Source organism: Colius striatus, chromosome 1, assembly GCF_028858725.1.
Source record: "Colius striatus isolate bColStr4 chromosome 1, bColStr4.1.hap1, whole genome shotgun sequence".
Classification (NCBI taxonomy): Eukaryota; Metazoa; Chordata; class Aves; order Coliiformes; family Coliidae; genus Colius; species Colius striatus.
This window is the reverse complement of record NC_084759.1, coordinates 142,158,145-142,183,176: the sequence shown is the minus strand read 5'-3', so window position 1 is coordinate 142,183,176 and position 25,032 is coordinate 142,158,145. Positions and strand designations below refer to the sequence as shown.

At 38.1% G+C, this 25,032-nt stretch overlaps 1 protein-coding gene across 3 annotated transcripts in view; it reads left to right on the top strand.

Moving 5' to 3' along the window:
* The window catches only part of ERC1 (ELKS/RAB6-interacting/CAST family member 1), a 300,129-nt gene that overhangs the window by 238,185 nt on the left and 36,912 nt on the right, over positions 1 to 25,032 (top strand). For all 3 annotated transcript variants that reach the window (XM_062010118.1, XM_062010103.1, XM_062010110.1), the window contains one exon: positions 4,387 to 4,531. In XM_062010118.1, coding sequence (XP_061866102.1) covers positions 4,387 to 4,531 — 145 coding nt within the window. The remainder of the gene's footprint in view (positions 1 to 4,386; positions 4,532 to 25,032) is intronic.

Genomic DNA, 25,032 nt, shown 5'->3' with positions numbered 1-25,032 from the left:
CTGAGCCTGCAGCACTCCTGACAGGTTTGTTCATGTGCTACTACCACCATTCACACAGCAGGCCATTTTCTCCCTCTCACCACCTCACCTGTTTTACAGCATATTCTCCTTGTCTCTATGAGGATAACCATCAAGAAGGGAAACAAATTAGTTTTGTAGTGCTCTTCAGTTACAAACCTTGTCTTCTGCTTGATGATATTCCCTATTTTTAGAATAATTTTAGAAATTCCAAGCTCTATCGAGAACAGTACTGCACCCTTAGACAGGTCTCCTTTCAGCAGAGCTGACAGTGACACCTGCACTTCTCCGTATGAAATTGTATATGTTTAGCTTGCAGAATTAAAAAATGCAGCTGTAATGCATATATCATATCATAGGATATTTCTATTACTTTGGTTTAAACTTCATCTTGTTTCAGTTTGAGAAAAGAGTCAGAAATCCACAACCCCTTTCACCCCACTTACTGACCAGCACTGCTGTCTCACACATGATATTGTACTGAAGTTTTGGGCAGTAAGATATTTTTTTCTAAGGCATGGTGGCAAAGATTATTCATCAGTCATTGACTGATACCAACATCTTATTGTCCTGATCCTTGAGTTTGCACTGAAAAATTATAGATGGACAACAAAAGATTTGATTACAGAAGGTATGCTTTATGTGCTATTTGAGGCACCTCCAATTTCCATACCAGAATAATGGCTATATAGATACTGTTACAGAGATATTCTTGGCTCTGGTCCTGAATCATCAGCAAGGATTGTGGGTTTACTATTAAAAGAATAAGTATTTCTTTAGAATCAAAACAGATTACTCTAAAGAAGGTGAAAATGACCAGAGCTCCAAGCCAGCCTGTCTTTCCCAGGATACCGATAGCTAGAAAAAAAGCAGAGGTCGTGGATCATGTTCTGTCACTTCACTCTATTGATATTTTTCATGTTTCAGGCAGACATCCAAAACTGTATACTTTACCATAAAGCAAATGCAACAGGAATGAAGTGGCAATAGTAATGTGCCCATTACTGGTGGTTCCCACACCAACTATCTTGACACTACAACCAGGAATCTGATGTACAACCTTTTCCTTTTTTCTACTTTTTGTCACCATTAAGTCATCAGAATATTTGTATGTCTTCATAGCATAAATGTGTTTTGAATATCTTTCAATTATCCTAAAATGTCTTTAAAAAATTGCCTAACTTTGTGGTATCATGTCTTGAAAGATAAGGAATAATTTAAGATGCTGGCTTTCTAGATACAATCTAGCAGGATCCAAATGCTTAGAACTGGATCTCAGATTTTTTGTATGCTAGTAGTCCACTTAAAGCAACATTACTATCTTAGTATGTATAAGAACTCCTCTATAAATCCAGAGATAGATTCCATCCACAGTCCATTGTTTAAGTCCATTCTACTGTCAGATGATAAACAGTTTTGTTTGTTGAAACACACCTTTCCTCTTGAAATACATGAATTTTTTCATGGTCTTTGATACAGAATTTATGGCTTTGGTTGAGATCCTGATGATAGCAAACTTCTGTGTATGGGTAGCTTCAGCAAAACTCTGGCAATTGTTGGAGCAACTGAGGGGATGGCCACAGATCCCATCTTAGCAGTGGTATTTTTATGCTCTAGTTTCTTCTGCTGTGCAGTGATAAAGGTCTTTAAGGGTCTTAAGCTTTCACTGGTATAAGTATTTCTAAAAATTCAATCACTCACAGGGATCAGAAGGAAGACAGGACATCCATCAGTTACCCTCTTCTCACCTAAACCCATAAACTATAAGTAAAAAATATTCTTCCACCTAACACTCATCTGAAAGCAATCATGCATTTCTTGACTCAGTTTTCACTGTCTTAGCAAAACTTCACACCTCTCAAGTGAAAGCCATGTTTTGGGGTTTTTTAAACTGTAAAAAATAAGAAAATTTAAAATACTATGTCTCACCCATACAACTCTCAAAGAGAAACAACCTCAGAACCTGTCAGTTTCTGCTCTGGGGCTGTGAAGACAGAATGCCTTTCACATAACTACAGGCAAAAGTGCTGTGTTGGCTGCTGCTGGGCTGGATTAAAAGGCTGTAGGCCTGAGCTGCTTCTTAGAGGCTACCATCTTCTCAGATCTGTCAGCAGGACTGCACATGTTGTCACTTTCTGGTCCCATTCTACTAATGTGTTGAGGAGTTTGGGGTTTTAAGCAGAAAAAACAGTATTGTTCAGGCTTTTTAGAACAAGGTCAGTAAGCAAATATATGCAGTCATTATTTCAGATTGGAGAGAGGATCACTGAGTATCCAGGATGTTAAGTTCTTTGTCCAGCTGAGCTGCAGTCACTGCAAGCTATCTGACTGTATCCTACATATTTAGGTATGCATCTCACTGCACCCTTGACCTAAGCACTTAAATATCCGATGAAGCTATTTCACTCTCCATCCTCAGAAACATTAAAATACTAAATTCACCTTCTCATACTCACCAAGGTCATAAAATTTTTAAGTTTTCAGCAACAGGTGAAAATTTCAGTACTCCATTAGTACCAGTCCTTTCTCTTTTCAAGCCTTCACTTTAAAAGTCCAGTAGGTTAGATGCCTGTGGTCAAAACATCAATATTAAGTAAAAGCATTGTGTATTTGTCCTGTTCTCCTCAAATTTTCTCAGTCATGTATTCTTTCATGTGGAACTCAGTGAATACTTTTTGGCAGTATTTTTGTTTTAGTCACAATTTGAAATTCCTAAAAAAGAATAAACATTCCTAAAAGGAATAAAAAGAGAAAGCTATTTTATTGCAAAAAAATCTGCTCAAGGAGTAGTAACAGGTGAATTAGAAAAAGCAGATTTAGTGTCACTGCTACCCTTAATAGTTTGGCAGTGTGATCCTAAATCACCGGATTGTGATGGGTCTTTATTAATAAAGATATTGACCACAAACAGAAAGATATATTTGTATATTTAAAAGCAATCTTAATAGTTTACATTAAGCTTCTATAACTTTTCTTATATCTTTCATAAAATACTAAACATTACAGCAATGTTATTCACAGAATAATTGATATTGATATGATTAACCAAATAGTTTTAACACATTTAATTATTTTTTTAAATCATTCTCTAAAATTACCAATATTACTATGCTTTTGTTTATAAACTAGAGCAAGTAAAAATTTGGATTAGTTGGGAATTTGGAGTTTTTACTACTTTAACTGCATTTGCAACTGAATTTTTGGATTAAAGGTAAGTATGAAATCTGTAATATTCAGAGCTTGGTTTTCATCATCACTCCTACGTGATGCCATCTTTTGCATTTCCGCAAATGGTTAGGACCTCATTTTATTCTTTCTTTGCAAGGTGATGAGAAATGGGACAATCCACTTATATTGGACAATAAGGCCACATTTTTCTTTTATTTCTTGTTGCACATCCTGATTTGGCCACACCAGCTAAAGTGAGAATTAAGGTCAAGGGACAGAAATAGTTGTTTTCCCTAACGTAGAGCAATCCTTGAGTTCATTTGAGAACTGCTGTTTTATGATCAGGACTATTGTCTTTGTCTCCTCTCCTCCCAGCATCTGTAAAATGTTTCTGAACTCCATTTGTAAGGGTTTGTTGCTGTTGGGAAAGAGCATGGCAAGATCATGTTTCTATATGTAGTTACAGTGCTTAAGCCTCAAAATCTTGCTACAGAATGTTCTTGCTTATACCATTTCTGCAAGACTACAAAAAGGTGTGTGCTGAGGGCAGGTCTACCTTTCTTCAAGACATGCATCCAACAAGCTCATTAAATTGGTTACTCACAAGAAAAGTCAAAGAATAGCTCAAGCATCCTTGAAGGCATCTGTTTCAACGTCTGTCATGTAGCACAAAAGTGTCTGTGTCATCATTTCCTTCTGGGATTACACTGTATTGTTCAAGTGATTTCAATAAACTTGTCACATGCCACATTCCTTCTTAAATAGCTGCTTGAATAGGCAGTATAACCTAATATAATTTAACACAGAAGTCTTATGATTAGTCCAGTATTTGTACATGTATTCTCAAAATCTGTTCTGGAAATGTTTACAAGACTATAAAGAATGAAAATGTTCAGCCAAAGTAATAATAGATGGTAGTTACTAAAAACTAAGAAACTGAGTGCGGAATAATAACATATTATTATATATTTTTCATATCCTATAAGCAATAATTTGGTATCAGCATAGTCATTTAGGAGGAGTTGGGTGGGTCTTGACTTCCTGCTCTGCCAATACATAACATATAACAATGACAAACATATTTATTACTGCTTTTCAGAGTTGTATGCTGCTACAGCATTTATGGTATGCTCAACTCTTTGTAGAGGCTTCCTCTAAGGTTTGCAGGATAATAATAATGTTGTTGGGTTTTTTTTTCAGACAAGAAGCCCTCCTTGCTGCCATTAGTGAAAAAGATGCCAATATTGCTCTGCTAGAACTTTCATCTTCCAAGAAGAAGACCCAAGATGAAGTGGCTGCACTGAAACGAGAGAAGGACCGTCTTGTGCAACAGCTCAAGCAGCAGGTGGGTAGAGAATGGCTAGGAAAGAGACCAGTTATTAGTCTGGTATGTGATTATTATATTGATTTATGTAACTATGGGTTAGAAAGTGCATAAATAACAATTTCAAACTGTCTACCAGTCATGAAGTCTATAAAGCATGGTGAGAAAGGAAGAAGTTTCAGGGTTGAAGGAAGATTTTTTTGTGTCACTGTCTCAGTAGTAAATGTGTGATAGAATATATAGGAAACTGTGAACGAAAAGAACTTCAGTTATCTTCTACAGGCACAAATAACCACAGATTCAGGGAAATATACTCTTCTTGATGGTCTGTATTTGCCTTGTTAGGGAAGAAGCATGCATGGAAGAAAATTCTCTTTGCTGTAAAGCTCAAATATAAATGTGTTACATCACACAGTCTCTATTGTGATTTTTAATCTTTGACAGGGAATGCCAGCTATCAGAGTAGAATTTAAGAGGTCTTGTTCATGTGAGGGGATTGATCCTTTCCTATTTCTGGCCTTTCCAACTAAAATCTTTTTGTGTATGGAAAAGTATGTTTCTATTCAAGCATTTAATATTATGTTTCAGTATTGAATGCAATGTGAAAAATACATTGCCAATAAACCGCAGAGGAAGCAAAAGGCATCTCTGGAAGTAAAAGATTTAGGATCTGAAAAATCTATGTGGATTTTTCACTTCAGCACTTCTGGTGGGTTTTTCTGAGTTATTCCCTGCCACATTCCCTGTAATAACACATATGCTGCTGCCAATCCAGTTATCAGCTTCTTCAGTGCCACTATTTCCATCTTCAAAAAGTTTTATGTACGATGTTTAATCTGTCAAGCGGAAGATTTCTGTTGCTGTCAAAGACAGTAAGGCAAAACCAGGTATGCTTGCTGATAAGGGATTTCTTTTCCTTAGGAAGCACAAGTAGGTCGTTTGCTGTGTATTTTTAAGATGACAATTATTGAAGGTTTAAGAACAGTTATATCAGCTTCAAAATAAGGAAGAAGTATACTTTAAAATCTTGTATTATTTACTTTTAAGCAGCAGTTGTAATTACTTTTACTTGTCAATCAGATGATCTCCTACTAGAACAGGACTCAGAAGTGGTCACAGCAATGTAAAATACTTGTTTTCTTCATGTAATCGTCTATAGGTGTAGTAGCCTTAATATGTTACCACTCATTCCAAGAGAAATTGTGAGTTCTTATCTTCCTGAGTTTAAGTTCTAGTGCTTTCATGTCCCTTGCCTCTCCCAGTTTCCTCTGATTATCCTTTTGCGTGTAGATGGAGCAATCTGTAGTGTTTTGTAGGGGGTTTTTTTTCTGCTGAATATTTATGTATATCTAATTTATCTATTAAGGTTATGATTATCTGTAATGACTTAGGTTTCAGTTAGATGATTTTTTAAAAAATTGTTGTAACTTACACCATTATTTTCCAATGTGAATCAATATCATATTCTCTTCCTTAAAAAACATGATCATTTCCATTAAGGATGCCCATTCTAAGTGGTTTTCTGTATAGGTGTGAGATATTTAATTTCTCAAGTAAACTAAAATTGCAAAGAAAAAAAAAATCTTCCTATAAAGTGAGATCAGTTCAGAGCAGATGTTGGAGCAATAATCTTTCTTCAAAAAAATTCATTGGAATATCCTAAATGCTTCTGAAGTTTCTAATTCCAAAACTTCCATCAGCTGTGAGGACTTGTCATTGTTTAAGATTGTAATCTTAAAAAAAAAATTAAGAAAGCAAAAAGTAATCTCAACACATCTGTGCTATGAGTAGTGTAAATACAAGCAATATATAAGTACTATAACTATGAAATCACATGTAATAGGGCTACAAGGTATTCTCCAGTGCATCCCCAATCCCAGAGGCAGAATATATGTTTATATAGAAACAATCTAAACTATATTTAAACCATACCTGAGAAATCTTTATTTAATACATCCTCCCTACCCTGCATCTTAAGGCTGTATCATCTTGGTTTTTTGTATGTGCAGCTTTCAACACACTAAAAGAAAAGCTCCTCAAAGTTACTTACCATGGGCAGTAATACTCACCACCTCTGTAAATTGCAGAGGATCTGAAATAACTTTTTTTTCAGTACCAGTAGTTTTGGTGTGTACTTTTTCTGTATCAATTCAAATCATACCAATTTTGACAGCTCCAGAAACAGGAGATGGGTCAGAAGAGAAGGCTATGAGATTTTACAAGACTTTTATTACTGATCAAAGAGACTCTCATTTTTCAACATGCTTTGCAAATAATCAATGTACTTGGCTGTTGTGATCCTCTTCAGTTATAACAGGTCACCAGCCTCATGTTTTCCAATAAAACCCGACTTTGCTGCTTCATGGAGTTAAATCCAGTTGGCAGACAGTTACCAGTGGTGTTCCCCAGGGCTCAGTGCTGGGGCCTGTTATATCATCAGTTACTTGAATGAGGGGATGAAGTGCATCCTCAGTAAATTTGTTGATGACACCAAGCTGAGCAGGTGCCTAGACCTGCAGGAAGGGGACAGGAAGGCTCTTCAGAGGGACCTGGACAGACTGCAGCGATGGGCTGAGGCTAATTGTATGAGGTTCAACAAGGCCAAGTGCTGGGTCCTGCACTTGGGCCACAACAACCCCATGCAATACTACAAGCTTGGGGCAGAATGGCTGGAAGGTTGGTTGTCCAGAGGAAGAACACCTGAGGGTGTTAAGTGACAGCCTGCTGGATATGAGCCAGCAGTGTGTCCAGCTGGCCGAGAAGGCCAATGTCATCCTAGCTTGTATCAGAAATAGTGTGACCAGCAGGACCAGGGAAGTGATTGCTGCCCTGTACCCAGTGATGGTGAGGCTGCACCTCAAATACTGTATTCGGTTCTGGGCCCCTAACTACAAGAAGGACATTGAGGTGCTGGAGTGTGTCCAGAGATGGACAGCGAAGCTGGTGAAGGGTCTGGAGCACAAGTCTTACAAGAAGCAGCTGAGGGAGCTGGGGATGTTTAGCCTGGAGAATAGGAGGCTGAGAGGAGATATGATCACCCTCTACAACTATTTGAAGGTGATTTATAGTGAGGTGGGGGTCAATCTCTTCTCTATGGTAATGAATGATAGGATACGAGGAAATGGGCTCAAGTTGCGCCAGGGGAGGTTTAGATTGGACATTAGGAAGAACTTTTTCACTGAGAGGGTTATTAAGCATTGGAACAGGCTGCACAGGGAGATAGGTGGTGGAATCACCATCCCTAGAGATATTCAAAAGACGCATTGATGAGGTGCTGAGAGACGTGATTTAGTTAGTGATGGGCCTGGCAGTGTGAGGTTAATGGTTGGACTCTATGATCTTAAAAGCTGAGAACAAAGATCCATCATTTGCCAGCTCCACAGGACTATGTACAATTTCAGGAACTTCCTAAAAGTTTAGCTGTAATTCCTAAATTTACACTAGAAATTGTGAATGAAAAGTCTTTCAGATTTGCAAATATATTGAGCACAGCTGTTCGAGAAAAGCAAGTGATGCCAGTTAATCAAGATCTTCTGGAAAACTTTGAAGAGCAATTTTGTAGCCTAAAAGATTTATTCAACCATTCAGATTCAGAGCTGGCATCTTGACCTCAGTAATTTTTTTCTTCTGCCTTTAACATTGTTTCAGAGATGTTGAGCTCCATGATAAGTATTTGATGTTTCAGTCCATCCCACTTCTAGGAAATAATTGCACTTTGTGGTAGGAGAGCAGCTCTTTCAGTTGGCTGGCAGGCACAGTGGACTAAAAGATTCCCTTTTCTATGTACATAGGATGCAAATAAAAATGCTGAGCAATATTGGAAGGAGGTGGTTTTTGTGAAGAATTACACATGCTGTGGTAGGTATCATAGGCCTGATTGCTGAATCTCACTGTAAGCAGGGAAGAGCCTCTGATAGAGATAATGCTTTAGGAGAGCAATTTTCTGACTATGCTGCAGTAGTGAGTGTGAATGCCTCCAAGTATGTAAGATTGGATTCAGATTGTGTGTTTTCATTGCTTCTGCTGGTTATCACTGAGTTGGTACAGTAGCTACTAGTTTGCAGACTGACTTATTGTTAATTGACCTTTCTTATAGTGTAAAAAGATCCAACCCTCTCCCAAAACAAAAACTCATTCTACTGATGAGCCTCAATTTACTTCTTAAACAAAACCAAATCCAACTTCTTCAGCCCTGCAATTTCAGGTGATTTTTGTTTATCTAAAAATACTGGAAAGGTTGTACACATTTTGGAGAAATCTACTCTTACTCCTTGCTTTACTCTCCTTTCTCCCTTCCCAACACTGTCACGCTCCTGGTAGTTCACACAGGAAGGGTACTACTGTGAAAGAGAGGGAAGGAGTCCTGCCAAAGACATTTTGGTTCTTTAATTTCTTTAAGTATGTATATTAAAGTTTGGATTAAGAGAGGCATTTCGGAAAGAGGATATGGCATCAATGTTGTTTTAATTTAGAGTTTCTAGGCTCTGAATTGCAGGAATGTGCCTCAATATAGAGACCATTTCCTAATGAGGCACTCAGCATTGACCAGACTTTCCAGTAAATGGAGCTGCCTGTTTCATATTGGTTGTCAGTTTGTATGAGGGATTTCCTCTATCATCGGAAAGGCAGGCCAATTGCAGGGTGAGGGTCACCAGCTAATGTGGTCCCAATTTACTTCCTCCCAGAGGAATCTGTCTCCGTGAGTAGTTCATGGAGAAGCAGTGGTTGGGAGGTTGCTTCACCAGAGGGGGCCAGGGCTGATGCAAGAGAGCAGAGCTGAAGGTTGTCTTTAACAAAGTCCAGATGTAGCGTGGCGAACACCAGCCAGCATGCTCAGATTATATGCCATACAGAAGCCCCTGCGATATGTGTCATGCTAGAATTGACGGAGACCCAAGGAGCTTTGGCCTGTTTTGTGGCAGCACATCCAATACTCATCTGTTAGAAAATAGCCTGTTTGCCATTTGCTCCTTCTCTTGTCAAGCTATGTTTTAACGTTCAGGATATATTTATTGAAAGACAGCGAGGTGCTACTCTGCAGCTTTGAGTTCTGAAGGGAAGACATATCTGAATGGGCTGAGGTTTTCCTGTCTGTGGGCTTTGAGTCTTAAACACTTGGGGTTTTCAACTAGGAGCTGTTTGGAGCAAAGATTGTAATTTTCTGTGTTTATACAGTGTCTAGCACTGTGGGGGCCTGACTTGACCAACATCTCCAGGCACTGCCATGCCATAAGTGTTAAGTAACAGTGGTGAAATTTTTAGGAGGCTCTGAAGCGTATCAATGTCCGTTTAATGAGAACTTGGAGTATTATTCAATCTAATTGTTTGTAAATCACTGTATTTGCTTGTATTATTATATAGTAGTGTATAATATGCTGTCACAAAAGATACCCCAAACTAGCTTGATTCAGTGTTACTGATGATATCTGAAGATTTTTGTTTTAAATGTTGTCACTGCAGGTTACTGGAATATTTTTTTTATGCTGCCTTTTCTAAATAAAAGAAACTTTCAGATCGGTTCCTCAGGCTTTTAAGAACACATTGAGTTTTGAGCCCATATTTTAGCATGCTTGCAGAACCACCCAATTTAAGCTTTCTCCACGCATTTCATAAACATGTCTTTTCTTCTCTCATACAGATTGTTAATGAAAAAGACCAAATAGTTGTAAGCTAAAGACAGAGCTCTGTGTAACCCACTTGATTTATTCAGTTATACCTGCAATCTGTTCTTAAAGTGTATTAGAGAAGGAGATCTTCAGTCTTGGGAAGTCTTTTCTATGGTTTATCTGTCTTTTTCATTATAATGTCGTTGTGCATCTGTAATGTCCCTTACTGCAATTTAAGCTCATTAATACCTTTTTTCTACTATGTTATGGGCATAGGAAAAAACCCACATCATTGAACTTTTTAGTGGAAGGTTTGGGTTACACAGAATTATCTCCTCTGTATTACTCTCTAATCTGTGCAGTCTCAGTTCTTCCAGTTTTCTTGTGTCTTGTTTTCTAGATATATGCTCATTCCTGTTGTTCTGTCATTGATTTTATTTGTTTGGTCTTTTTCTTTCTCCAAGCATAGTATCCAGAACTGGACAGAGCTCAAAGTGGGGCTTTTCCTTAGCTGAACTTGTTCGTGAGCATGTCATGTGAGACTGTGTCAGAAACCTTAATGGAGTCTTCCAAAACCTCACTAGTTCCCACAGGTTCCCAAAAATAACCATTAATAGCTTTCATTATGGTAGATAAACACTTCCCTAGTATAGTAGAGTCAGAACTAGAAGATTTGAAGACATCTGGTTGTTTTTTGGAGTTCAATCTCATTTGTTCTTTTTCTTTTCTGACCTAAAATTATATTCTCTGAGTACTGAAATTATTTCTTAATTGCCTGAGTAGTTTTTTGTGAAGACTGACACAGAAAAAACATGAGCATTGTGAGCTTCTTGGCTATATTTTTTGAACAGGTTTCACTTTTGACTAAGTAGAAAGTCAACCTTTGTCTTCAGCTTCCTTTAATTCTAATGACTACTTTTTCTCCCTTGATACCTCCCTCACCTGTCCAGCTATCAAACACTCTTGCTGTTGGCTTGTACTTTAATTAGTGAAAAGAGCTCCCTTCTATTTTAGTGAAGGGAGATAAGAAACTTCATGCTATTGAAAGTATGGGTTATGTAGTCAGCTTGATTGCCATTCAGAGGAATCTTTAACACTCATCATTCCTTTCAACTTCTATATCCTCAAGATCATTCCTTCCTCTGTGGGACAACATGAATTTGAGGGGCTGTTATTTACCATTCCCATAAATTGGGAATTACTTGGCGATGACTACTAGTAGCATTTATGCAATATTTAATATGTATTTCATCTAGCTATGCAAGTCCCAAAGCTGTTTTCTTTATGCTACTTTCTGCTTCTTCCCTGCAAAGATTTTGGCTGGCTTTCCTTATGAGGCCACAGTATTGCAAGGATTTGTTTCTCAAGTAAATGTGGTTTATGGGATTGTGAGGAAAAAGAAGGAATTTTAAATTCCAGAGTTGCTTCTCCCCCTGAAAATGCTATTTTTCCACTGTTTTTTGTTTCCCTGGAAACCCTGCATACTGACACCTGACACTCCTCTGCTGTGAACTTTTCCAAAGTGAAGTTCCACTGGTTGCAGTCATTTCTCTTTGTAACAGGAGAACATAAAAGGTCAAAGGAGACTGACAGGCAAGTGCTTTCCTCTTACTGCCATGGAACTGTATCAGCATGACCACACTTCTTGGCAGTTTTCATTACCACCCTGCCTGATGAAATAATACAGATTCTGCAAGGCATGCAGTTAGTCTTTGCTTTGCTTTAGCTGCCCTGATTTGAAACCATGTCTGATGAGAATGATTACCTCATTAGCAAACAAATTTCTTCTTCAGGTGATGCGGATACAATCACTGCAGGTAATTGCTGAATGTAGTGCTGTTTCTGTGCTGAATGTAGTGCTGTTTCTGTGACAGAACTACCATTGTTCTCTGAGAGGTCCCAGCGGCATGATGGTGCCCACTGAAGTTTAATGAGTGGAGGTACCTCTCAAATCACTGTCAGAAGGGGACTGAGGAAGTCTAGGAAGATATATTTGTGTGGTTGTGGTGGTAGCAGCTTTTTTATAGCTGAGGAAGCAAAGTAAAAGTTCCAAGTAAATGTTTGAAACAAGTTATGAGATTCAGGGCACTTGGACCCATCTTTGTCTATTGATCTCTTCACCACAGTACCCACATACTTGCACAGCAAGAGTAGAAATAGATGCCAAAGTGGAAAAAACCTTTGTGATAAGCAAGTTAAGAGCAAACAGAAAAGTATGAAGGGGACTTGCATGTCTGAAGTTCCTGCATGTACTAAGCAGAACAGAACGTACCCTGTGAATTCTGGTATTCTCTGAATGACAGGGTAACCTATTAGAAACAGCAGCAGACAGATTGTTGTACTTTGCCAGGAAATTTTAAAGGAATAGTGAAGCATTTTGAGAACCGTTGTCACTTGTAGTTGACTTGTTACCTAAATAGTGCAGTCACAGCCTTGTTTACACACCACATGGTACGTGAAGTCAGTGTAAAGTCATCACTTTTGCACGTTCTTGTACCACCACTGTCTGTAGGGTCAAATACAGCTTTACAAAATTTGAATCTACTGGCTTTAATATATAAAGGTGCCAAAATAAGTAGGTTTTGTAGTATATTCTTAGCTGTACTGACAGTGTATCTGGCATACATGTGAGCAGGCAGAAGCGAGGGGAAGCACTCTCTACACTTCCTGTTCAGGAAGCTATTGGACTAGAAACAGAGGAAACTTCTGTCTGAAGTGAGTATGTCTCCACTAATTGCTTCTCATCAAGCATTGACAGCTGTCAAATTTAAGCATCGTAGCTTTTGATAAAGGCCTGTAATCCACCCAGATGATCAGTCACAGCACTGCTTATTTTGCCAGGCTTTGCGCCTCAGTAATTGTTTCTGTCAAGGGAGTATTTCTGCTAGGAGTAGATCCTAGCACCCTGACAGCAGCCGAGCAGGCACAGAAAACAAAGCTCTGTCATGCCTTTGAACACCACTTCCTGAAGCACAGTAAAAGGAGCCCTTGCAAGCACCTTCTTCCCACCATGTGCTCCAGACCTTTTTCCCATCATTTTTAATCATCGATTACTACAGTAACAGCGTTCAGTGCAGCATCAGCATTTTTTCCTGGGACAGCATTTCATCTTCCCATGGTATTACTTATACTCTGGATTCCCTCTCCCTTCTCCTTTTACCTCTACCCTCTGCCTCTTGTATTACTAAATAATAAGGTATATTCAAGTGAGCTCCTTGACGTGGCTGGCCTCACAGTGCTGGAGAAGGGAATTGCCTGTTGGCCCAGCCGTAAACAGCCACATCTGCTTTCTGTTTGTGCCTTTGCTCATGTCTCTACTGGTAGTTTCTAGAGCATTGCAATGGTAGGCTTGCTTGAAAGGGAAGGTTCTTTACCTAACTGAGAGATTGAGCTTTAAGGTCTATCAAAGTACTTTGGAACTCACATGACGGTACAGTGCTTGCTACCGTTTCTTCTAGACATTTGTAACAATTAAAAAAATACTCTATAGACTAGTATTTTCCAAGTTAAATCTCAATTTCAAAAACCTGCTTCACATTATTAGAATATTCCTCCCTTTATTGCTTATATTAAGATTTTTATATTATAGTTTTACAACTTTTTCATTCACTAAAATTTTACACGAACAAATGTAAAGTAATTGGATAGTTGGTGACGGTATATACTGCCACATTTACAGTACTTCTCATTCAAGGATTATGAACTCTTATGCCAAGTTATTTAAGAAACATTATCTCTGACTAGAAAATAAGGATTGCTGGACAAGTCTAGGTTAGCAGTTGAGACACCCTGTATTCCATTTCTCTTAAGTTACAACTGACTTTCTAGTGTGATATCAGTAAAAAATATCGAGCCTACATTGGGAGGACCAGGCTTGTTAGTGATATTTAGAAGTTAGGAACACTGGACAAGCTTGGTTTCTTCAGAAGGCTGCACTAGGAAATCTGATTTAGGGCCTAAAAAAATGTTAATTCCTTAGTCAATAAATAGTATTTCAGGGCATTAGTATAATGTAAATATAGTCACTGTCATTTCATGTCATAGTTGTACGAAATGGTGGTTTTCTGTAGTTACCACAGCACAATCCACTGATCTGATAGGCACTGTTCTTTGGTTAAGTAAAGAGAATATGTTAGAACAGGTCTTTTTAATATATACATCCAACAGAGCATTTATGTATTCATTTCTACGAGACTTCCATCTTCCAAATTTTGCAGTGGGAACAGTTACCTTCCCTCAGTTTCTGGCGGTCTTTGTGTTAGCTGATGGGTTCATGAGATAGATGCAAAAGCTCAGAAGGAGCAGTTGAGAAGAGTTCAAGATTGCTAATAATTGTTCATTCACGGAACAAAAATATGGGTGCATCTTCTTTCGCTTAACTTGTACAGTTTGTGGGGTAGTTGGGAAGGTTCCATACGCAACTACTCCCTGTTTGTTGTCCAGCGGCAGGATGTGCCTCAGGCATAAACTATTTGAGACTTTCCGACAATTGGTTCTGTGGCTGGGTTGGCTTGGCATCACTCGTTTGGTATTTGGATTGATGATGTTTGAAGGCTGACTGGAAAATACAGTGAGTTTAGAATTACATTTAAATCATGTCATTTAGACACATTATTTAGCGAACTCTGAAGTTTTAGTGACAGAGGGGATTCCACTTAAACATGCACATAATCTCGATGAGACAAACCCGTGAATATTGGTTTTTTTTGTGAAGAAAAAGGATTCTCACACCGAAATTTCAGATACAGGGAGACTTTGAATTATTTGTTTGAACTCAGTAAATGTGATTTTTCAAGGTAGGTGTGTAACCATCCTTTCTGATATTTCATTAGATTAGATGCAACTTTTTCTGTACTAAATTATTCCTGTTGATTTGGTCTGCTTTACCTGCCACTGGCAAGTGTCTAGAAGATATATTGTCCCTTTACCTCATCTCCATTCAAAATGTGCCAACTTGGTACATTATGCTTATGTGTTCCTACAGTCATTGGTGTTATTCTCCAGCAAACAGACAACACACTGAACAGCTTCACACTGAAGCTATAAAGCAAGACTTTATTTGTGGTTATTTATCTTTGGATGAAAAGTCTAATGAGCTTGTGAATCACAGCTCAGAATCACAGAGTGGTCGGGATTGGAAGGGACATTTAGAGACCATTGAGTCCAACCTCCCTGCTAAAGCAGGTCCACCTAGATCAGGTCACACGGGAATGTGTCCAGGCAGGTTTTGAAAACCTGAGATCCTGCAGAGTGGCAGCACAGCCTTCTGGTGAATCAGCCAGTCCTTCTAGTTTGGTGTCATCAGTGAACTTGCTGAGGGTACACTCTGTCCCCTTATCCGGGTCATTGATGAAGATGTTGAACAAGACTGGCCCCAGAATCGATCCCTGTGGAACTCCACTGGCCACAGGCCTCCAACTCGATTCTGTGCCATTGATCACCACCTTCTGGGCTCTGTCATTCAACCAGCTCTCGATCCACCTCACCATCCACTCATCCAACACACACTGCCTGAGCTTTCCTAAGAGGATGTAATGGAAGATGATGTCAAAAGCCGTGCTGAAATCAAAATAGATGACATGTACTGCTCTCCCTTCATGTCCTCAGCCAGTCATGCCATCAAAGAAGGCTGTCAGGTTGGCCAAGCAGAGTTTCCCCTTGGTGAATCCAAGTGGACTCTGCTGATAACCGTCTTTAACAACCATCTTTCACATACCAATGTGTGAAAGCAATTCTTATATTGATTGTTAGTAGAAAGGTAGTGATAGAAAGTTGAAAAGCAATTTACCAGCTTTAGTATTGGTTTTAATTTGTGTAAGATCTATAACTGCTGAGGTGATAGATGATGCAAGGTGTGTTCCAAAAATGTGTAAAGGGAAGGTGAAGTCAGAGATATGAGGTGACTGATTGGTTTTGTAAACTAAATATGTAGAAGGTTTCAAGTAGATTACAGATTAACAGTTGTGTGACTTAATGTGTCAGTAATGTGTTCCTTACTTAAAGGAGGAATGGTGGAAAGAATTGTGCATCTAGAGATATGTAATGGAAATGAATTAACTATAAGACAGAATATATTGCATGTTTGGGATTTTACTGTGTTATCACAGGAGTAACATAATCAGTGCTTGTTTTGCTTGAATAGAGAAAAATGCACAGTCTGCAAAAGAAAATGTTAATCCCTTCCATCTTAAAAAACTGTATTGAAAAATTAAGTCTTAACTGCACAGAATGAACTTCAGCTTCAGCAAATAGTAAGCTGTTGATCCACAGTGGTCTCGGGTATTTTTCAGCTTATGTACTGAAATACCTCTCAGTCTACAGATTTTTTTCTCATCCACTGTATTAAGCTCCTTAAAATACTGAAAATAAATTCTCTGTTTAAATCAGTCTGATCGAGCCTAGTCCAGTGCACCATATCTCAGGCTAATTAATAGATAATGCAGAGGAAAACGAGTTTCACGTTGCAGTTGGAAATCTAAGATAAATACCGTCAATTAGGACTAGTTGCTTAACCCTTCACTAATTAACATACCATGTTGTGGAAATTGATAGCATAAAAAAAAAAGAGTCATTGATTTATGGAGTTAGGCATCAGCTACTTAGATACCTTCTGCAAATGGATAGATGCTGATGGCTGCAGATCTGCAGATTCTACTCAGTTCTGCTAACTTTGTAGTGTTAATGTTCTAACAAATCCAAGTCTAAAAAAAGATTCTATTAATGTTTTGGTGCTAAATAAGTAATGCATTTTATGCCTGAATAGGTACACTCTGTTCTCTACACTCCTTTTCTATGATGAAAAAATATTCACAACCAAATAAAAGGTGTCTAGTTTTTCCCTAGAGGTGAAGTTTTTGCCACTTGACATTTGTGAATGTGTGCAGGGAGAGGATAGCAATTTTTCTGCTGTCTTATAACTTGGGAAGCTTTGAGGATTCTGGTAACAGCTGCCAACTTCGAAAGATAAAGATGAGAAAGTTAATACTGATGGAGACCCCACTCCAGTCCCTCCCTTGCATGGGGGTCTGCAGATGATGCTCTCAAATATGAGGTAGTGATTTTTGTCAGATCATTTTTAGGGAAGTTGTGGTCTGCTGTCTCTGAGCAGACCTGTATTGAATACAAAATGAGGGAATGATTTCTGTGTCTGCTTCTTTGCCTTATAAAGGTTAGAGTCTTTTCAGTATCAAGAAGTGTTTTAGGGATTAGTCCAAGATTGTGCATACATACAAAGTAAGTCTCAAACTCAGTTATCGAAAGATTGTTGCCTGATTATACTGTGCATAATCAAACATTTATCATATGGGTAAAATGACCAATGAGGTGGTTAGGCACCTTGAGTTTCAAATATGAGTAAATTTACCTTTGTGATAACATGTTGCACTATTCTAGGTTGTCAACAGTACAGGTGACTATTAGTCTGTCAGATCCTATAAAGCTTTAGTCTCCAAATATATTTTAAACTCTGATCACAGTAGCGGTGCCTAGGGGAAGTAATGGTCTTTTATCTTGAACACAGCCTTGATTAAAGGGTAGCCATTTTATTAGGGATTTTGTTCTCTTTGTTTGAACACAACTTTAGTCACAGAACTTAGCCTTCTGTTCTCTTTCTTTCTGTACAACACAGTTCCTATCTTTCCTAGTGTGAATACAAATATTTCCTGTAGTTGAGTAAACAAGAAATAAATGGAGCTCTCACAGCTGACTCCAGACAAGTTCTTTTTAAGATCTGACCAACTTAGATATCTCTGTTTTTACTGGTGATTTCTATTTTGAGGGGAAACTTAACTTTTTTAAACATTCAATTTTACCACTGTACCACTCTTAATCCTTTCAATAGTTTACGAAATTGCTGTTCTAAATTACGTAACTGCAATTTCTGATACCAAGCTAGTGTACCCTTGGTCTCCAAAATGCTAGTAGATATAACCTTGGCTTTGCCTCCTTTGTTAGTACTAGCAGCCAAAACTTCTGCCAACTGCTGACATTAATGGTGCTTAAAAAGTAATAAAAGGAATATCGTGATCCTTAAGAACACACACATGCAGAAGTTGTCTAAAACTTGGAAGACTGCATGAATTTGTTTGCTCTGTAGAGGTAATAAGTACTGTACCTTCTCATTCCAAGTTTTTTCTTCTGTTTGTTTTTTTTTTTAAGGGAAAATATGTTCATTTATACACACAGATCCTCATTTTGTGCACCTTTAAGATCTGTTCCATATGTCGTAGAGAGGCAGGGAAGATATCTGTATGGTCTTCTGAACTGGAAAAGATGGGAATGATTCAGACTGGGAAATTCAGAATAAGACTAGTTCCTTATTCTCTAGCCTTTTCAGCACTATCTCAACTTTCAGCCAACAATCTCTTTTCATTAGACAAAAAAAGATTAAAAAAATATGAAGATTTCCTTATTTCTTCCTAGGTCTTCTAGTTGTAGATGAATCAGTTGATATTGTCCCTGTCCTTCTATTCATTCATCTCCATTTCTTACTCTGCTTTGTCAAGGCTCTTCAACATGTGGCAGCACCCATCTAAATCTAATGACTTTGCAGTAAAATGATTGCTAAGTTAAAAAAAACGGGAGATATGACTGGCTGTTTTTTTCATCTTGTTCCACAGACTTTTAGTGGTTCTGTAGCACAGACAGAATTTTCTGAGCTTTACAGTATGCTTTATAGTGGCCATTGGGTGTGTCTCTGCTTATCTGTAATGGCATAATATAATGTAAGTCATAGAAAGACAATATTTAGGAACAGAGCAAGTAATGACAGGAATACTGTCTGAAGTGCAGACACCTTAGAGAAATTCACCTGACCAAACTGGCACATCTCTGCATATTTTGCATCATGTGTTTTATAGAAAGGAAGAAAACTTTTTTCCTCAGTCAGAATCATTTTGGCACAAATACAGTAGAAAACCTGAATGATTCTTCAGTCTTTCCAGCGAGTGCTGTTATCTAAGCTTTGATGCAGACTAAATAAGAAAAAACAACCTGGGCATAAAGAAAAAGTATTGGTTTATTGTGATTCCCCTTGCTTGTGTACCTCATGTGAGAGCAGGGCAGATAGACAGGAATCATCTGTCCAGCTCTGTACTGCACATGTGCTACTGTGTTCTCCGGCAGTCTTGCCTCTGTGGACCAAACACAGGGACAGTGTAGATGGACAGGAATCCAGTGTCTGCAGACCACACGCACAGATGGTGTGGACGGACAGGAATGTAATGTCTGTGTCTTTGTATGGATCTTATGAGGCAGGGCTTTTCTATGTGGATGTCAACCCTAATAATTGGCCATACCGAGAAAATTCTTAGCTTTAATTTATTTTGGGGTAGGAAAGCTCTGTTGGTTGTCAAAGGAAATGCCCTTTCAACTCTTCCCTCCAGCAGTTACTGTGGAGGATTTTGCCTGGATTCAAAGATGAAAGTGAGACAGAAAAAGAATAATATTGGTTTTCTCTTTTTTTTAATATGCAACAGCTTTTAAAATTAATTTCAGAACAAGCATAAATAGTCTTGAGGTTTTGGTGTGTTTTTTTAAAAAGTTGCTATCAACACTGTTTATATCATGTAGACACAGACACATTCATGTATACACCCAGAGCTGGGTTCTGGGCAGTTACAGACTGTCTGTGTTGAGATGATACTGAGCAGTTCACATCGCTTTACCATCTAGGAATTTGTATCTGTACATAACTACTTTTTTTTGCCAAGAACGGCATGTATAGAGGGGGGTTGCTATTAACAGTGCTTTGAAGCCACAGGCAAATGCAATTGAAGTGGTGAATCATGTAACGATGAGGTAAAAACACTGATACATACCCTCCAAAAATAAAAATGCATGGATAATAGTATGCTTTTACTATATTTGTTGTAAAGACATAGTCACAGCAGACAAAGCTTTGAAAGCTTCCCAATTACAACAACTAGGAAAGGTGTATGTAGATATATACATGAGCAGATGGGCCTACAAACGATTTGATTGGAGCAGGAGATCACAACAGGATTTTAAGATTTTACAGTATGATGCATTGTATATAATTTCCTGGATGAGATTCTGAGTTTGTATTGATAGTGCTGGACTGAGAAACTTTCTGATTTCAGTCTAGAAGAAAGACTTAAGAGACAAAAGCAGAGTGACTAAAGCAGTTGTGTTATACAGGGAGCTTTGTTGAGCATATGCAAGTGGTTTTACTTTAGAAAGGAGAATCAAACAGAATAACAGGAAAGAGGGACAGAGTATGGTAGAAGAAAGTAAGATGATCAGAGTGTGAAGCTGAAGTGAAAAGGGAAATAGAACTTTCAAGTAAACAGTCATCAAGAAGCAGAAGGAGACCCGCCAACTGTGTCAAACAAAGCTTTTTCTATCTTTGATAGAAATACTTGCCTGTTCTATGGGATATGGTGTACACAATTCAGGAGGCTTGCCTTCAGATAGTTATAGATTTTGTAAGACTAACTTTATTGCTGGCATTTCATGTTGGTGCTTAAGTTTAAGGTAGTCGCAGGATCCTTATAATGTTGGAATGCATTTCTAACCTTAACTTACCTGAGACATCTTTCACATTTTGTTTTGTAAAACACATTAATCACCAAACTATGAAAGCTATTAGGAGTGTTTATGCTCCAGAGTGCACTTCAGCCTTCTTTTCTCACTGCTTTTTTGTCCTTGACTCTCAATTGATAAAATAAAATATTCCATTTTTAGTTTGTATCCTCAAACACACCATGAGAGAGGAAAAATGAGCGAGGGAAGGAGGAGGACGTGAAGCTGTTGGAGCGAGTCCAAAGAATGATGATGATTAGAGAGCTGAAGCACCTCTCTTGTGAAGACAGGCTGAGAGAGTTGGGATTGTTCACTCTGATGAAGAGTAAGAAGGCTCTGAGGAAACCTTATAGCAGCCAAGATGAACCGAACATGAGACTCTTGCTGCCGTTCAGTTAAGAATTTGTAGCAATCCGACCCCCCAGAATCTGAAAGAAATGCATGGAGCATGGTATCAGTGAAGTCCACTTCTATGCAACATTTAATACAAGGATATATTGTGAGGCTACATCCAAGCTCTTACAACTTGGATAAAGCATGCTAGTTTGGACCAGCTTTTATCTTAAAGTTCTCCAAAGAATAGTTTAAATGACAACTCTATCCATCTGCTTAGCTGGGCTGTAGCTCCCACCAAGTAACTTTTCAATTTATTGACCATTTTCAACCAAATTTGACAGAGGGAAACAAGTCTCACGTAACTTATAGGAACTTAATTAACATCCACAGCTGGGTAGAGGAGAAAAAAGCCTGAAGTAGTGCTCCCACACAAGGAAAGGCAAGAAGAATTGAGCCTTAATATATTTTGTTTGGCTGTAGCATACACATATGGCTGGTCATTCAGAACATACATACTTTCTCACTGGTCCCAACTGACTCTTGCCTGGAGACACCATGGGGGAGGCTGGCAGGAGAAAGAGATTATTATAGGGTTGAAGGCCATGCTTAGAAGATGTAGGATACAAATCCAAAGCACGCAGATTTCATTAGCCATCATAAAATGGGTAATAAAGTGGACTCCTATGCTCTTCAAGGGTAGCCATGCTGTCTGCAAAAGACATCAGTTCTTAACTGATGAAAGAAGTAATGAAGATGGCACAATAGATGGAGAATGAATGTCGCAGTGTGATTTAGCAAAGAAATGTTGCTGTTAAGCTAATTTGAATAAATTCATCTTCTCTGCTTTCAGGACATGTGGCAGTAAAGGATTCTGATCTTATATTCTCTGGCAGGAAATTCTTCAGAAGGCCCTTCTCTTGCCGTGGCATGAAACCAAAATTAGACTTGCCTTAACAAACTGCACCATAGGGCAAGCTCATAACAAAAAATACTTACTTGCTTACTTTAAACCTAAAGGACAGGGGTTTTATATGCTCACTACTGGAATGTGAGTATAACCATTTCTCTTATTTCATCATGAGAATTAAAACAGCAGCTAATTTTGCTTTCTGTTGCTGTCTTCAGATCAATCTCAGTAAATAATTTCTTTCATTTTGTGTGGTGTGAGGGTTCCAGGATTCTTTAAGGATGTTGTCACAGGATACCATGTATCCTTTTGATCCTGCCTGAAAGTTTTTTTGATGCATAGGCCACCCAGTTGGTATAAATTAGGTTTACAATATAGTGGTAAAACATTCTTAGACTCCAGCCCTTGCTCAGACATCTTTGAGATACGAGAAAACACACCTTAATGATATTTCTGCTTAAGACCCTTACATGCAGTGGAAAGATGCCAAAGAACTAACATACTCGGTGTGCTCCTGAGTAATTAACCATGAGAGAAAGAGACAGTGGTTTTAATTTTTTTGTTTGTTTCCATTTAAACCTGGGACTGGACAAATTCCAGCTCACAAGACAGAAATACTTGAGAAAGGCAATTCTAATTAGCACTGATCAGTCAGTCTTAAACACAACTTGCGGTATCTCCAAAGAGAGCTAGAAGAACATATACTTTAATGTTCACGTTGTATAATGCAACAAGGAATCTCAAACACAAGATTTGATTTGGATTGTCCTTTGTGTCACTGGTGGTGTTTTATACAGGAATTGTATAGATAGATTTCAGATTTGTCTTCAGGCAAACCTATAGTTAGTTATTTGTTCATGTCCATAGGAATGAAGAAAATTCCAGGAGATACATTCTTGGATGGAAAAAAATTCAGTTCAAAGTTTCTTTTTTAAATCTGTCAACATATGTCAAGCCTCAGAGAGAACTCTGTATTTAGATTATCTGCCTCCTTTAGTTTAGTTCAAAGGTTTTTTAATATGAGTTCTCCAGAATGAATTTTCTTTAGAATTAACATGTGGGGAGATGAACAGAAAAATGAAATCATTAAACACAGAAATTAACTTGACTGATAAAGTCTTTCACCTTATAATGAAATATTGTTATAGCATTGCCAACAGTTGCTGCAGAAGCTCGTCTCTCAGGTAGAGTCTAAGTTCAGGCCTGCAGATTTGACAAAGCCCAGCAGCTGCACGTGCTCTTTGTCGTGCTCACAGAAACACAGGCTCCGGGATGTACAGAACTGTAGTTACAGAAACAGCTTTCATTTATTGTGCAGCTGAACATGGTGTTTGTTTGCTGCTGAATCTCAGTTACTGATCTTAAACATAACCAAGAAGAAAGCCAAACCTAAGAAATAATGTCTTTTAAACCTTACAAACAAAAAAAGACAGCTCAGCGCGTTGTTCTCTTTAGAAATCTGAAAAATGTCAGCTGGATCATTAAATATTATGAATGGGAAGGGGGCATAGAGTAAAATACTTGAAACAATGTTTCAGAGACTGTTTCCTTAAGGTAGGTATATGCTCATGGTAGCTGTATGTTCAAGGTAGGTATAGATGTACTCAAGGTAGTTTAGCAGGGCATCACATTCTAATAACAGGCAAGGAAAGATTATTCTCTCTGTGATTCTGACAGCCAGAATGCAGCAGGGAGCTGGTTTATTTACAGGGAGTATGGCTCGCTGCATATTTTCATCAAATAGAAAAGGACTATATGTAAGTCTTTGCAAGAACCTAATTTTCAGACATACTGAATTTGACTCACGGTTTGGGGGAAAAATAAATTGTGTGAGTTTCTAAATTATATTTATATGTTTCTAGTAGTGGTGAAAAGGTTTTTAAACAGTTCCATTTGTATGCATGTGCTTCCAGTGAAACATTCAACTCGGATAGAAATAGGGTGGTCCCTTCCAACCCTTAAGATCCTGTGATTCTGTCACTCCTTTAACTCACTGACACACTGTCTCTACCACATATCCATTTGTCACAAGTACAGTCATTATATTAATGTTTACTTAATGTGGGGCGTTTTAAACTCTACATTAAAGGATTAATAAAGCTTGTTTAGACTGGTTAGCAAAGCCAGAAATTACCCTTCTCAAATATTTTACAAAAAAAATGTGAAAGTAGTCACTGACATCATGGTTTCCACTATGTTGCATGGTGGAGAAACAGATTTGATGCAAACTCTTTGAGTAAGTTACTGCCATCTGAATACGAAGCAGACTAATATAGGGAACATACAGCTTATGAGCTAGTATCTGCTGTTTATTACAGACCTTGTGTAGAGATACAGAAACGTGCTATTCCTTTGAAAAAAATTTGATTTCAAAAACTACTCATGGGAATGGTTGCTGGAAGACTAGCTATCTTGCAGAAGTGCTTAAGAAATGTATGTATTTTCATTATAACATACAACTTAGTGCGAGCTTTCAAATAAAAACATTATCTAAAATATATTATGAGCAACGTCCTGTAATTAAATCTATGGGTTTCATATTAATGTGTTGAATTCCATGATAAAGAGCTTGTCAGACCTACGCAGGACTCCTCTAGATTTTACCACCAGAATATATGTCCAACTTTCCCCGTCACTTTGTGGATCAGAATCAGTTCTGGTTTTTTCTCTTGTAATAATTTAAATAACAAATAAAATCTATTAGTTTGATCTTTATGGTGGAGGTGCACAAACAAGCTCCAGTGTAGTCTGCAGTGAACATAAGTTACGCTTTAGAACCTCTAGGTGAGAGTGTGCTTTGAAGCAGTACATCCATGAAGGAGGAATTTAGTGATTCTTCAACAAAATTCACCATGGCTACAGTTCTGGCAGCTAAAATATTATACAAGTGCTGTTTGGAATGAAAGTTTTCAGGTGTTGGCTGCATTAGAAATACTCTGCTCCATGGTAATGTCCTTGTTTACCCAAACATTTAGTGCTTATAGAATAGGGGCAGAAGTAAACCATGTGATAATGAAACATCATGAAACATGAAACAACAAAATAAAAGAAAGCACATTTAAAAGACGTGCTGCTGATAACCATTTACATTTATGATCAAAACAAGTTTATCTCATATTTTCTCATGGTGC